The 16,456-nt window shown below is 36.5% G+C and overlaps 1 protein-coding gene across 11 annotated transcripts in view; it reads left to right on the top strand.

The window, feature by feature from the left end:
- The window catches only part of LOC126267402 (hrp65 protein-like), a 140,253-nt gene that overhangs the window by 53,680 nt on the left and 70,117 nt on the right, over positions 1-16,456 (top strand). For 4 of the 11 annotated variants that reach the window (XM_049972621.1, XM_049972619.1, XM_049972622.1 and 1 more), the window contains exon 12: positions 2,709-3,517. The exons of 5 other annotated variants lie outside the window; for them this stretch is intronic. In XM_049972621.1, coding sequence (XP_049828578.1) covers positions 2,709-2,885 — 177 coding nt within the window. In that variant the 3' untranslated portion in view covers positions 2,886-3,517. Of the gene's footprint in view, positions 1-2,708; positions 3,518-16,456 lie in introns of those variants that run through there. 2 more of the 11 variants (XM_049972624.1, XM_049972623.1) reach the window with 1 other exon arrangement.

Below are 16,456 nucleotides of genomic sequence, written 5' to 3'. Positions count from 1 at the left end.
TGTTCCATAGTGTTGAGCATTTTGAGACTTTGGATTACACGAATCACTATTTGATTCATGTTCATACATGATGGTGTTAAAGGTGTGCGATGTCACTTTAGTTCATTTTTCTTGTAGCTGTTTAAGGTGGGTGGAATGTTTGTGCTTACCAGTGCCTCATTAATATGAAAGAAATGATGTTGTGAACCTTCAAGCCAGTAATTATTATTCCTAGGCTGTAGAAAATAGTCATCTGTGGTGCCACATTAATACATTTTGGGAAATATAAATTTAAGTATACTTCATGTTTCTGATGTATTATTTACTTGTAAAGAGATCTTGCTGTGCGTTTTTTATGTTTTTAGCTGTATGTCATGTACGTTACAGCTTTTGCATTGAAGTTAATCCAGATTCAAAATGGATGATAGTTGCAGGAGCTACTTACTTTACATCCAGTTAGACTACAAAATATGTGACCCTTCTTGAGTCCAAATATTGCCTAAACATTTCTTTTTCTGAACATTCAGTAGTTACACACCACTGACAAAAATTGTGCTGTGTAAACTGCATGATTGAATTATGCACTTCAGGCCCTGGCTTGATGGTTTTTAAATGAAATAGTAACATTCTAAGCATTGCTCATTATGTGGTACAAAAATGAGCATGAAAGACAGTTTCTCAAGAAGTGTTTCGAAAGGTGTGGTGTAAATCTATAGTTCACCCGAGTGCGATTGTAAATGTATGTGGAAGTTACCTTTTCTGGTGGAAAGGTAACTTAACTTGTTCTTATACCTTGCCAAACTGTTTCAGTATTTAGAGAATTCAATTTTCCTGCTGCCTTGACATATTAATTTCTATAGCAAGTTTTGAATACTGTGGTTTTGTATTGTAGGCCAAATATTTCTGTAAAAATCTGAAAGCTACTTAACTAAAGTTCAACAGGCAGTAGTAATACAAATTCTGCACTGTTTTTGTTTAATGGAAAATGATTTATTGGTGAGTGAATGTCATTGTGTTGTTGGTGTGTAACTTTGTTTGAGAGTGTTGAAAAAATTTGGGCATGCATGATATGAATGATATATATTTTTGTACTGGTATTGAAACATATTTGCTGGTGGCTGAACATTCTGAGACCTCTATAGTGCTTAAAATTCTGCCTAAGAGATATTGTCACAGAATGATCAGTTTACTGTGAAACATTTAGTTCTGTGGGACCAGGAAATGCCAAATACTATTATGATGTCACATATATTATGCTTAGCATTTGACTTCTTCATAATTTTGAATTAGAATTTGCTTCAGAAAAACCTTATTTATCTAAACTTTCCAAATTCTATGAACAAACTTCGTGCTGCCATTTTTCTTGTAGAATGTTGACATGAATAACTTACATTCTTGCTATATATTCGTTGTTAATGAAATTAGATTTCACCCATTGTTTTTTCCTTCCTGCCAAAAAACTCACTAAAGTGGAATATTTTTACTAACCTATTGTGAAATATATTTGAATTGATGAGGGGTGAATCATAAGCCAGTATTGTGTGTTCTCTAGTCTTGAGCAAACCAGCATATCACAATTGTTTATTTGTGCAAAGAGGAAATGATTATTTAACATAAGTTTCAGTTACTATACCTGATGGTATATAAGTGTTCAGTTTTGTGTGCTAGATGAAATTTGCAACAATAAATGAAAATTAACTAAAACTGAAATCCACTTTGACGACAAGATGGTAAACTGACGTTTTAGCCTCTTTAAATATCCTTTATGGTTGATCATGACTATATATTTTAAGTAAATATTTTACCTGATAATACTTGAAAATGAAAATGCAATGAGTAAATTACATGGGAAACTTATTCAGGGCATTAATTAGTTACATAATGCTTAGTTGTTGAAAGCTGCATATGAATCTAAATTCTTGTTTCTGTGTTATGTGATATCGGATGTCTGGTCATGGACTCTACCTCATTGACCTCATGAGCAAGAATTTTTGTACCTCCTAGTAAATAGTGTTATACCTATTGGGGGTTGAACATATTTGTTTCCTGTTTACATCCCAATGATGACACCGTTTCAGTTGTTGGAAAAGTTTCTTAACTAGTGATTTGTCCTAAATGTTTTTTTATAAAACTAGACATTATAGTCCCATGATACTAAACATTTTGCAGCTCAGTTGATGTGAAAGAGCAACTCGAAAATTAATCACAAGGCATTTGAAAATGGTGAAGTTTGAAGATTACCACATTCTTTTTGAAGATGCTTCATTAAATTTGATATGCCTTCCTTGTTGGTTGAAGTTCTTCAGTAATTTCAGTGTTAATCTTCCATAAGAAGTTGCAGATGCAATATTGCACTTGCGGGAGCAGGCCAATCGGCTGCTGTTTGTTTTTCTTGTGTTCCAATTGTTTCTGTTGTTCAGTTTACCAGCTGTATGCAAATTACCGTCCAGATTTTTAGCCATATAAACGATTAGCTTCTCTCGTATCACTAATAGCATGATGTATGTGACAGTTCTGTGTTTGGCAATTTTCTGGTCTGAATTTCCGTTCAGCTGTATAAAAGTTATTCGTGTAACTCTGAATTTGGCTTAGAATTAATTTGGTAATGAGGATCTTCCTAATGAAGAATCTAACAGAAAATTTTCTCATTTCTTTCTATGTGCTAACCGTGCTGGTGGACGCTCCGTGATGTTCGAAACCCTGTTGTGAAATGTCATATTTACACTTAGGATCCAAAGGCTTTTATGGATGCTTACGACAGAGGTGCAAGTCGCTACGGTGAAGGTGCCCGGGGTGACTTGAGGGAGGATTTGGGGGGTCCTGCGGCAGGCAGCCGCAGCCGCTGGGGCCCTGGGGGTGCTGACCGTAGGGGGGGTGACTACCCCTCAAAAAGGCGGCGCTACTAGGGACATAGATTCCAACAGTGGATTGCTCCATAACCCTTTCTTGACTCTTCAGTGGCACATTCCATTCTTTAGGGGAAATAATTGGACAAAAAGGTGTCAAGAGTACAAAGACACAGTAGATTCACTACTTCGTGCTTCACAATAGAGCTGCTTCCCCTTTGTTAAATGACTTCTGTGTGTACTGTTTTATGGCTGCAGTCATGTTATGAAGTGGGAAGATTTCTCACAACTGAAATGTGGCTTCACATTTTTAAAGTGTGTAATATTTCATAGGTAACTTGATTTGATGAGTAAAAGTTAATCATGGATGTTTCTAATTCTATTAGATGACGTTCTTCTTCTGGAGAAATATTTAGTCAAGAAAGGGTTCAGAGCTGTCAAAATTAACTTTAATTCAACCTGAAATTGAATCAGTATCCACATTTAAAATAGCGTGGAAATTTGTATTCACTGATTTAAATTAACGTTCAGTATCCTACTGGTGGTATAATCAGTAGATTCTTTTATTTCATTATGAAATAGATTTTTTAAGTTTAAGTATGATTGAGAACAGTTCTGATTAAATAGGAATAGTCTTGTAATGATTATGTTATTGACAAACTTTTTATTAATAAATGTAAATCCATAAATAATTATTGTATTGATGCTATCGCACCTTTCCTGATCCATTTAATTCGCTAAATCTGCTTGTCTTGTTCGTGGAGAGGTTCAAGGATTTTAAAACGCAATACCAAAAAATTTGCAAACGTTTACAGTATACAGGGATTTAATGCGTCAAAACTCCAGTATGTAGTCAGTTGATAGACTGAAGAATGAGACTAAATCCCCACACTTATGCAGCCATGTCGGAGGAATGAAAGTAGGTGGTTCCATTACGATATACTAGCCCCTTTCCAGCAAAAATGCATTCAGACAAATGGGGATACATTTTCCCCCCTAAATGTATTAACATCTTAAATACAGAAAGATGTTCTTTCAAATTACGTTGTAGAGTGACTTACTCAAACAGGATCTATAAGTAGTAAAAATAAAAAAAAACTTCAATTCCAGTCCATCTCGATACATTTAGTCAGAAAAACGAAGACTGTATAAAAAATCTTACTCTATTAATTGCTTACTTCCATTAGTATCTTTTACTTTAAATTGCACCCTATTTTGGAAAGTGCTTGTGTGCAACATCTTTGTGATCGAAAATGTAGCTTCTGTTTTCCCATAAGCAATACCTTACTTCGACAATGGTCAATACAAAAATCATCAGTTTTTGTGATTGCAGATCTGGTGAAACTGTTTACTGTAATGTTTTCCAACCAGTTCTCTGTGGTCCTCTTTATTGATGTCTGTAAACCATTGGCTTTATTTTGCCATTATAATGTGACATTACATTTGTAATGCTGATTTTTACACAGATTGCAGCCTTTTCAAGTCCGTACTAGGCAAGTTGCTTCTGTGCCATCTCTTTGAGTACTAATCGCACTAGTAACGGATGAACACTATTTTAAATGAAAATACTTTATTTTTCATTGCGTCCATTTTCTTATTCCTGAACTTCGCTAAACAACACTCAGTTCACCTAACCCTCTAATCCATAAATTAAATCAGCAATAACAAATGTAAATAATAGTGTAGATGTTGAAAGTAAGTCCGACAATTGAAGTTAGGTTTAGGAGATTGCTTATTGCGATCACAAGAACAACTTGCATAATTTGAAGTAGCAACACCGCAGTGTTCTTGCAGTTCTAAGGGACTGTTTAAGAGGCAGTGCTGATAGCAGGAACATCAGTGCCAGTAGTTGAGGGGAGTCTTTTCACCATATGGAGTTTAGTAAGTAATCTAATGTAGAGAGTACACACAAAAGCTTTAGGTGTTTCACCATACACTGCATTACACTGCTTGATGGAGATCAAAGTGTTTACAAAGCATACTAGTAAAGTTTTGCAATATGACAATACAAGAGGTCACGGGAGGTGTATTGTAGCTGTGCTCTGAGAATACTTCGCACTTGCCTGCCAAGTCTGTGGGTGCAGTCATTAACTAGCAGGGTTGGTTAGAAGTGGGAAGCATTGTGGTCACAAAGTGAGATTCAGGCAGTTTTGCGGTGAAACTTTGCATGTTGTTTAAATGTGGACCAGTGCTTCAAAGAAATGAATATTTGTGTGTCCTCATCGTACAACTATATTCAAGTGGTACAGAAAATCCCAAAGATGAAATGTCACTCTGGAGGAGGTGGGAAGGCCATGAGCATCAGTTATGGAGGAAAAATGTAGATGTTATGATGAAAATTCTAGACAAAGATACGAGTGTGACCTATAAGCTGATAGGGATACATTAGGGCCAAATGCTTTACGAATTCTTTAGATTATGCCATGAACATTTGCAAGTAAAGAGACTGTTGTCTCCGGGTGCCGCATAGACTGATGGAGGAGCAGGTGACATGGTGCCAGGAGATGTTTAAGTAGTTTTCTAAGGGACAATCTCAGTATGTGCATAACATTGTGAAAGGTGATTTGTGGGGTACAGGACTGAAACTTCTGGAGCACCCACTGTACAGTCCAGACATTGCTGCTTGTGAATTTGCACTGTTCTTGCATGTGAAAATGAAGCTGAAAGGAGTGCAGTTTTTGGGTGATGAGGACCTTCACAGGGTATGGGACAACAAGTGAGCCTTACTCCCAACGGAAATGGAGGCTGGAGAGGTGTATTCAATATGGTGGAAATTACTTTGAAAAAATAAAATAAAATGGCTGCATTGCAAAGCTTTCCTTGTACCATATGTATAGCAGTTGATTTCTCTAGAGGAAACTGTTCCCCACTGTGCTTTTTGCTCTTAATGTTAGACTATAGTTATAACCTTCATAAGCACACGCCATTGGTGATTTGGTTGATATAGTTAATTAGGGTGCAGTGTGGGAACTTCTTTAAGCATGCACCACATAGTTCATTCTTATGTGGGGTTGGAATGCATTCAAAAGGGCTGGACCTAACTTTCAAAAGGTAACTTTAGTAGTGGTCGTGCAGTCGAGGAATGTGCATTCACTATGGTGACTGCATTTCCAATGGACATTGTCATCACAACCCAGTGTGTGTTCAGGAAGCAGTTTATCAGGCCTGCAGGTCATGTTTGATTGAAAATGAGTGCACACTTCATGGCTACTGGAAACCTAAGCAATCTGCGCGCGTGCCCCCCCCCCCCCCCCCCCCCCCCCACACACACACACACACACACGCACGCACGGCAATTTCTGGTCTCACAGTGGGAATAATTCATGAAGGGTTGAAATGTCATTCATACAAACTGGCAATGGTGCACGCTCTTGACCCACAGAATTTTGTTGCACGGAAAATTGCATGAGAGTCCTGATTGGAAACCTGCCTCATGATGCCCTTGTGGTCTTCTGTGACGAGTGAATTTTCATTTGTCTGGATTTGTGAATAAACACCACATGCATTATTGGAGTGGCATGAATCCACAAGGGTGGTTTGAGAGAATGATATGGCAGTTATGGTCACTTCTGAACATTGTCTGGATGACAGTTTTTCCTTCCTGAACGTCATCTCATTTCTTTGAGGAGCGGTCTTCAGAGGCCACCATACTTGCATGATTTAAGGGGACCACACTGTGGTTCAGATAGAAAAAAATCGATTTTCATTTTAATCATATTTCGATAGATCAAGGCTTTATTTAAGTACTCTGAAAAGGATTTTGCCGAAACTTTTTTCTTTTTTTTTTTTTTTTTTCTTCTCTGGAAATTTGAAGAGCCTTTTCCTACCACGTTCGCCATGCCCACTTTCCTGTCAGCCACTTTTCTGCATATATTTTAAATCTTTATAAACTCTACATTGCACGTTACAGATTTTTTTTTACTCCAGAGTGTATTGGCTATCTTTGGAATGCAACGGTCGGTATTCTTTTGTTTCTGCTGTTTGTAAACACGCTTTCAAACAAGCTGTTAGTTTTGTTAGTGTGATTGCGAGTAGTTGTTATGCTTAGGTTTTCAGTGTCTGTTTACCTGTGTTTTGTTGTGTTTATTGAAGGTGACGAAATTTAAAGGCATTTGCAAGAAACAATTTAGAGGAAAAAAGGTTAGAAAGCTTTCTGTACAAGAGGATAGGTCACATGGCAACAATGTTTTGTAATTGTAATTTTCGACAAGTGCATCATCAAAGAAGCGCTCTCCATTTCAAGAGTTACAACAAATTTACTGTAAGTGACAAGGGGTGCAGTAACATCATCATAAATTTGAGAATATTATCAGATTTAATTTCAAAACTTGATGCAAGTGGCCCTCATGAAATCAATACTAGATTAGTTAATGCCTTACATTCCATTGGCAAGGGCATGGCTGCTGGGAGAACATTTTGTTTAGTGATGAACTTGCATCAACCACCAAATAATTATGAAAAACTGACTGCAATATTAGAGAGCTCTGTGGGGTCAGTGTGGAAAGCATGAAACTGGCTGTTAGGTGAGCAGTGGAAGAAAATGGAGGTTTGGATATTGCAGTTGCACTTCATAGAAGTTGGCAGAAAAGAGGACATACTTCTCTGAATGGAGTAGTGACTGCCACCATTGTAGACACTGGTAAAGTGTTAGATGTGGAGATAATGTTTAAATATTGCAAATGTTATAAAGTCTGAACATAAAGAACTCAACTGTGTGGCTAATTTTAGAGGAATAAGTGGTGGTATGGAAGTTCATAGAGTAAAACATATATTTCATCGTTCAGTAGAAACAAGAGGCGTACGACTAAATATTTGGGTGATGGTGACAGTAAGACATAAAACAGTGTGGTGAACTCTAAGCCATATAGAGATGCCATTATTAGCAAAATAAAATGTGTAGGGCATGTTAAAAAAACGTTTGGGGAAAAAGGCTGAGAAAACTGTTTATATGAGAGGAAAATATTAACAATGGAAAAATTGTTGACTGGACAGAGTTGGTTAACTAAAACAGAAATAGAAAACTTTGCAGCTATACTATGGGCAGGCAATTGGGAGAAACAAAACCTGGAGGTAATAGATGTTTGGACCATATTCTTCTGTAAGTCCTCCACTGATAAGCCATGTCATGAATTGTGCCCATCAGGAGAAAATTTGTGATGCAAATACAATAGGGCTCTGGCAACTGGAGAATCTTATTGTCAACAGCATTCTCTTCCTGTTGCTGTTATTAAGGCAATTAAACATATTTTCAGAGACTAGGCTCATCCTGACCTAAGGAAATGTCTGCATGGGCACACACAGAACCCAAATGAATGTTTAAGCAGCATAATTTGGAACTACCTTCGTAAAGCAGTATTTGTAGACATGCATACAATGAAACTGAGTTCATGGTGCTGTTATTAGATTCAGTTGTGATAATATTGGAAAGTGTTGGGTACTGAAAAAGCAGGGAATTAATCCTGGTGAAAATATGTTCACTGGGCTACAACATTGCAATAAAATGATAGCCGATGCAGACATGTCTGCATCTAATATGGACAAGAAAGCAAGACAAACATCCGGGAAGATGAAAAAGAAGCTGGAAGACCTGCTAGAGGTCAAAGAAGGGCCATCGTATGCAACAGGACAGTTTTAATTGACTGTAAGTAACAAATTTCAAAAGTTTTTCTTTAAAGTCAATTTCCCGCAAACTAAAATTTTTAATACATAAGCCCCATTATATCAAACTATATTTTCTGATACTCTGCATAATGTAAAAAGTCACCTCTGGTACTGTGTTCATTAATATTCCCTCTTTAGGAAGTCCATAAAAATGTTTTCTGCAAAAAACTTAATATTTTTTGTTATAAATTTAAAAAAAGTTTCTTAAACTATAAAATGGGTAAAGTTGATTTTAGTACAGTTGACTATTAGCATCATGTAACATACAGTAAAAATATTAAGGTCCTGCATCAAATAGTTTTTTTCAGAAATGGGTCAAATACTTGCCTAAATTAACATGGGTTCGATAGGCAGGGTGTGATCACCTTAAGTTAGCTCCTGGGTCCTTTCCTTATTGGGCTGCCTTAAATTCTTGAGGTATACCAATTATCCATGGACCCTGGGTGAGATGCTGAAACATATTTGTGCTGCTATTGCTGACATAGACAAGGTTTGAACCCTCCAAATGCAGACCAGATACTCTATTGAAGATATTTTTGAAAACATAATGAAGTAACAATTTAAATGTACCTTAACTTAAAGAAGGGAGACTTAAATTGACATTTCTAAAACGCCCACCTTTAGTTTTGCCTGAATTGCATGAATTAATTTTGGTAAACTGTTTAAGAACCCAGTATGAACAAATGTATTTGTGTAAAACTTCTCTCATAGCACACGTGAGGAATCATTGAATAATTGTGTCAGATTGGTAGAGAAGTACTGAAAAGAGTACCAAATAGACTGTATGGATTCTGGATATAATGTCAAACATGCCAATTTATGAAGTGGAGTTTCTGTTGCTCAGATTTCATGTGGCAATATTTTATAACTTCATACTCTAGCTTAATGGTAATATGAAGAACTTCTGAGACATCCATGTGCAAAACTTGAAACAGTTTTTAGATTATTAGCACACATTTGATATGAAAGCTGTTGTATTGTATCATGAGGATGAGGACAAAATAGTGTAAAGTGCTTCATAAAATCTCAGGAGGAGTGCTGCAGAGTTACTGAAGTGCAGAATGTGGAATAGTGCACAAATGACAGGAAACCATGAAGAGAGAATTTTAGTTCTGATTTTCTCCACAAAGGCGAGATTTCATTTGGGTGGTGGTCAAATACACTTCAGAACCATAGTGCTTTATTTATACAGTGACCTGTTGAAACTTTTGGGAGTAAAAAATGCTGGAACATATAAAACATGATAGTCCAAACATAAAACTTTTTGATTTCACTGTACAAAATGAAAGTAAATAATTACTTTCTTGTTTAAAGTTCATAGATGCACTTCTTATGGTGTATTTGTTATAGTAATTGAAGAGTGTGGAAAGGATCTGTGTGATTTCACTTGTCTTTCTAAAGATTTATTCCATCTCGTTGGAACTGTAAAAAATCACAATGAGTGGAAAGCTATTATTTGCCTTAAAATGCTTGAATTAAGGTTAAGAGAGAACCTTGAGTGAGTGAAACTTCTGTATTGTGCAGTAATAGCGTAACTGCAAGGTGAATAATCATGATAAATATTGATGGAAGTAGTAATGGTTTGTCCTTGCCTTTTTTCTTTTTTGTAGTTATATATTTCTGTAGTGTCTGATCAAAGTGGCTGGGGGCAAGTACACACACACACACACACACACACACACACACACACACACACACACTCGTTAATGGTTCAAGCATTTCTTTAGGGAACATAGTGCCACTCAGAAAATCCATCAGTTTTAAAAACGTATTACAAACAATGAATTTGCAGTGTATTGTGCTAGGATCGACCAAACACTGTACTAAAGTTCTGCTGTGAACGTGGGGAAAAGACAAAATTGGATGAACTTTATTTTTAATTGGTTTGGGTGTAACCAATATGGTGTATGTATTACATGCAAAAGTCTGAGAAACGCTTGTCTTCTCTATAGGATAATATACTTTGTCTATTACAAGGTTAGAGGTTACATAGTGAAGCTCCAAACTGTTGACGAGGCCAAGAATGAGAAGTGAAATACGCCAATGTGATGTGTATTTGCTGATGTGTATTTGCTAAGGATAATAAGCAAAGCATCTGAGGCAGGAAGACACATTTCGAATAGGATAACTGATTTAACTCTGGTTCAACAGGTTACATTTTGACAGACGCTAGCAATTTTAAGTATCTGTGAAGTCTACAGTTGGCATGTGTCCTTAGCTGCAAAAACTTTGTGACTAAAATGACAGTTAAGATAATTTTGCCTTGGGTAGTAATATTATGTATGTGATGCTCAGGTTATAGAACCAGTTTTTATTTTTGTGGTGTCATTTGTCGCATTTGCTGAGGATTTATTTACATATTAGACATTTTTAAAAAACTGATGTTTTCTATCATTGTTCGCATGGAATCTCTTGGCAAAGTGTGCAGCAGTTTCTCAACTGCTGCAGTGTCTGTTTAGTTTGTAGTTAATGAATACTCACTGTAACGAACATTGCCAATTGATGTTAAGACTATAAATGATCTTCGCTGCGAAGATAATAAGTAATGCTTCTGGAAGTGAGGATTTGGGTAACTACTGCAGTTGTTTTGTCAGCTATGCACAGACTATTGTTTTTTTTTAACAGGCAATAGAATTGTAACTTTCAGCTTCTGCAGCACTTCAAGATCTGAGGATCTAAGAGATCAGAGTGTAAGTTCTGCCACTTTTTGTTTGTACTACTTAAGGTTTGGTAAGTCTGCTGCTAAGAAGGAAACTACTAAGAACTACATGGGAAATTCATAATGTCCACAGTGCTAACGGACAAAGTAATTTGTAGTTCATTTTGATACAGCAATTTAAGTCAAAATAAAACAGCCGTATTTATCAGTAAGATGAATTATGATGGCCATTCAGCCAGAGAGACGACAAAGGTACTTACGACTAAATTTCAACAGAGCTTTAAAGGGCCATTGACACTTGGTTGATAGACAGAATTGGGGGGGGGGGGGACTTGTCGTGAAACAATGTCGGCAAAGATAGAACAATATAGTCTAACATCAATGAGACTATTAATAATGCTTTCATTGTGAAAAAGCATACAACAGCAAACGCATGAAAAATTGGTGGCCACTGGCTATTCCCCAATGAGACTCCAGATATTTGCACACAATTGTTTTGTGGACCGAGTAGATCTTTGTTGGAATGCAACTAAATTCAGAGGTAAATGGTTCTTCAAAGGAAATAAAAATCATCTGTGAAGACGTGTACATAAAGAACATGGTTGTCAAGATTCTATGAATCCCAGTAAGATAAAACCACTTTTTTTAATAATAAAGTTGTATACAGCCTAACAAGTTAGATTATCCTATTGGTCTATAAAATTACATCCAGATCTTGCTCCATCTTAACAAATTGGTCATATTAACCAAAACAGTATATCCATGAACTAACTTTGATCATTATAACACTATTAAATTTTTTAGAGGGAGGGTTGTCACTGATCAATTTTAGTGAAAAACCCTACCTGGCGAATGTGACACGTGAAACCAATAGATCATGAAAGGAAATGGAATACACAATTACCAGAGAACACAACGTGTGCATGATCTCTTCATCTAATTGATTCTTTAGCTACTTTGAAGCAGTGAACATTTTGTTTGCTATTGCAAAGCAGATAATTGCTGGGTGTTTTCAACATTTTATAATGCTTATGGACAGCATTAAGAGCTACAATGCTTAAAGATGGGGAACGTCTGATTTCCCCTTTATATGTATAGCAAGGATGTCAAACTGATTCAAAATTGAGATAACTGCTACTTGCCTCATATCTAAATGCTGACCATTTTCTCATACTGAATCAATTTTCAGTAAACTTTCTAAGTGAGCAGGTTGGCTATATCCTACGCTTCAAGTATGTTTTTCTCATAACAAGAATTTGGCGTTCCATACACCATGTTTTTCCTGGTCACGTGTCATGCAGCACCAAGTAGTTAATATAATTGTAGGTCAGCTGTTTAAAGCATTGTCATTTCGGAGATGTCGTGTCCATAACTTCCTTCATTGATTTCTGTGCTATATGGACTCAAATCAAATCATGTAGTAATGGAAAGGTCTCAGGGTTTTGAGCGAGCTAGGTGGCGCAGTGGTTAGACACTGGTCTCGCATTCGGGAGGAAGACAGCTCAATCCCGCGTCCGGCCATCCTGACTTATGTTTTCCGTGATTTCCCTAAATCGCTCCAGGCAGATGCTAGGATGGTTCCTTTCAAAGGGCATGGCAGACTTCCTTCCCCGTCCTTCCCTAATCCGATGAGAACGATGACCTCGCTGTCTGGTCTTCTTCCCCAAACCAACCAACCAATCTCGGGGTTTTGCACACATACTTATTGTGCAAATGTCTAGTTGAAACATTATTCTATGTTCATTTTTTCTTTTTTGTTACTGAAATGAAGAACTGCTGAATTACATAAAATATAAAAAATATACTACCCTAAAGGCATTGTGTGTCGTTCTGTATCTGCATATGAGGTTACAATCTTGTGTTAATCTGGTCAGTCACATTCGCCATAGAAGCTGGGTACTTCCTTGTCTATAGCTAAGTTGCATCCTTCCAATTCACAAATTTCTTGGGCTTTGAAGTGTGAGGTGATACTACAATACATAAGAGCAGCAATAAGTTATCATTTGCAGCAGCATTTTGCAGAATTTATGGATAATTTTAGTTTGTATGGACACATCCTGTTGTCAACCATATAGGAAAGCAATAAAGGCTTTACAGCAATTTCAAGTTACGCAACACTGGAAGCAAAGTTTCTTCATATAATATGAGGGAAAAAAACTTTTAATTAGTGAAAAAGTTCTAGGTTGTTCTTCCAATTTCTGGAGATTTATATAGGACATTTGTCAGCTGACATTCTAAGCTAAAGAATCCAGTGTTTATGAAGTTTTTCTCCAGATGGTGAAATCTTGAAACTCCAAAAGATTCAGCTTAAAGAAAAAAGTGGTATGGACACTGGAACAGATTTGTTCCAGGTGTGAAAATGAGAAAATCTGGGTCATATTTGGTGGAACTTTCGAGACTACTGACAGGAAGTTTAGGTATGTTGTTGTTGGGATGCTGAAACGATTGTGAAGTGAGCAGAAAACATTCTTTTGAGCCAAGAAATGGCTACTATGAAGTGTGTGATGGTTGCAAGTTCATTTAATGAGGGAGTGCAAATTTAGTGTCCAGGTTATGTGAAGTTAACATATTTCAATGTTAATAATGTATGTTGCAGCATATACAAAGGTAATGGCAGGTCGTTTTACACGCATTGCCAACAATAATTCATGTATTCAAGACCAAAAATCAAATGTTACCACTGTCAGCCACACCAGTTATAAGGCGGCGGCGTACTTTGTTCGAGCAGTCCTGTATTCCATGGAAATTTTGATGGTTTTGCCTCTGTAGCTAGACAGATTATTTAATGTCAATTGGGATGCTATGGAAATTAAAGTGACAAAGAATAGAATTGTTTTTTTCGTTTAATGTGGCATATATGCATTGTGTATTGGCTAACTTGTTTCCTGAGAAATCCAGCATGGTCATGACATGGAGAGAACTTGTTGGTGGATCTACAGCCCAAATGTTTAAAAAATAAATTCAGATGATTGATTGGAAACAAACTGGGTTTCAAAGTACAAAATTTCAAACATGTTAGCTGGCTGTCGAGAAGGGGTATCGATGTGAGCAAGCAACTTGCTTACTGTAAATTTACGGGACTGAAGTCTTGCGAGGTGGAGCTTTCATTGTCCCAGTATACAGTAGTGTTTTGTAATAGTCATTTGTGATGGACAACTAGAGGATGAATCTCATTGTGTATTGTAATTCTTTAGCAGCTTGCATAGCATTCATGTGTACCATATATTGTTCATCTTCATATAAACTGAATTAGAATTAAAAATATTGTCACGTTTAAAGTATTTTTTAACATCTAAATGTATAGGCCCTAGTAATGTTACTTCCCAAGTAGTGTTCAGTTTGTAATTTTTCTCCTTTCTGTGCAAAGTATATAGAAAAACCTGTTGTAAAATGAGAGAACAATCCATACCACACCCTGCATTTGTCAGACGTCATGGAACATTGGCTGTAAAAATTATATGTGCCTACATGGTCAAAAGCAACCAAGAGAAAGTGAGTACAGTTGTCTTGCATTGCATTCTACAAGGAAAAAGTTAGCAAGGTTTAATCAGCATTAGTGGATTTTCCTTTTGAGTAAGTGAACTGCTTTCATAACATTAAGTTGTGAACTGGTACTGGATACACGCCTTTTCCAGAGTGCTGAAATGCAATTTTAAGTAATTTCTCCAAGAATTAAGACCAGTACCAATATGAATGGCAGTATGCTAGTTAGTGCCACTTTTGCAATCCTCCTCCAGTTATTGGCTAGTGATGGGGGTACAAAAACTTCAAGGCACCTCTTCAAAGTGCAGTTCTTGTTGGTGTCTCTTACTACAATGTTTGCAACGCATTGATGAAAGAAAAAAATCGAACCACAGGTGGTAGGGTCAAAATTTTGGTTCCTCCAAAAATTTTGATAAATAACTCCTTAATAATCCAGTCATATCAGAGTTTGAGCTTGAAGTGTCAACACATGCTGACCTTAAATGAGCATCATAGTGCAGAACATTGAAGACCTTCAAGAAAACATCAAAGCTGTTGGTGAGTAACTGTCAGTGACCTCTTGTAGTAGTAGCTTTGCTATGAAAGTATTAGAAATTGTTCGGAAGATATTAATGTTATGGAAAATTTTGCTTCTTGTTTTACAGTAATGCTGTGTGGATTAAATATGTTAATGTTGTGCTACGTTATAATATGGAAGTTCGCAAATTCTTTTAAGGATTTTAAAATGGTTCACTAGTCATTACATTCCACAATGGAAAAGTGTCATTATGCAGTCCTGGTGAGGGATGATTGACTTGGTAGTAGCCAAGAAGTTATCCGTTGGAATTGCCTAGTTAATGCACAGCTGCAAACTTTGTCAGTGATTACTATATATTTATCACCTTCGTCACAGAGAGGTGTTAAATTATGGAAATGAATACTACAGATTTTATGTTTTAAAAAATCTGAAAGTTACTGTTTGCTTTCTGCCAGTCATGTGCTGCTGAAATATTTTATAGATAGTAATCTCTTTGCAGAGTACATAGTAAACCTGTCTGCAAATGATGGAGGTATAGATCTAGTATGAGAGCCATCTGTTGGTGGGACTAAAAAATTGTCATCAACATGCGCAAGTTGTAACTATCTGTGAATCTGCATAGGTGAACTAGGTGGCAGTAGTGTGCACATGTATCGGAGCATAGTTCTGTGTTATTTACATAAGAGAACAAAAATTATGTAATAAATAACAAACTATTACCTAGTAAATAGGAACCCTGAGCTGTCTTGAATTTTTAATTCAAATGAATGACTCTGAAAAAAATCGGACAGTCCCCTTTGAGTTTCGCGTGGTATTCTGAGTGATCAGGTTGTCTGTCTAGTGTGTGTCAGACGACACATCCGAAGGCCATACTGTGTGCATTGTTTATAGACTATTGCGATTTTCAGTAGTCGCTACATTGTTTTTGGTAATAATACTTCTCCATTTAGAAATTGAAAACATCTTTGTTAAAGATGTAAGGAGATGACTCTTTTTGTTCCTTCACCAACAGTTAAGTGTATGTAAAGAAAAGCCTGACAAAAATGGTTATGTGAAATTGAGCAGTGTGAAAGATATCCTGGGTGAAACCACTTGGATAATAATGTTGTGTAATTTCAAAGTGGTGTTGCAGTGGCTGTCAGTGCAACAGAAAATGTACAACTGGATAGAAAGTTCAGAAACAGTATAGTAAAGAATGGTAAAGTTTGGAAAACTCAAATCAGGATAGCATGTATTTTGTACAGTTTAAGAGACATTTCTATAAAGCATGGTGGTCGGTAAGATTGGGGTCGTCTTATTTTATCTAAAGTA

The sequence above is a fragment of the Schistocerca gregaria genome, chromosome 4 (genome assembly GCF_023897955.1).
Source record: "Schistocerca gregaria isolate iqSchGreg1 chromosome 4, iqSchGreg1.2, whole genome shotgun sequence".
Lineage (NCBI taxonomy): Eukaryota > Metazoa > Arthropoda > Insecta > Orthoptera > Acrididae > Schistocerca > Schistocerca gregaria.
The sequence above is the reverse complement of the archived record's forward strand: the minus strand, read 5'-3'. Positions and strand labels throughout refer to the sequence as shown.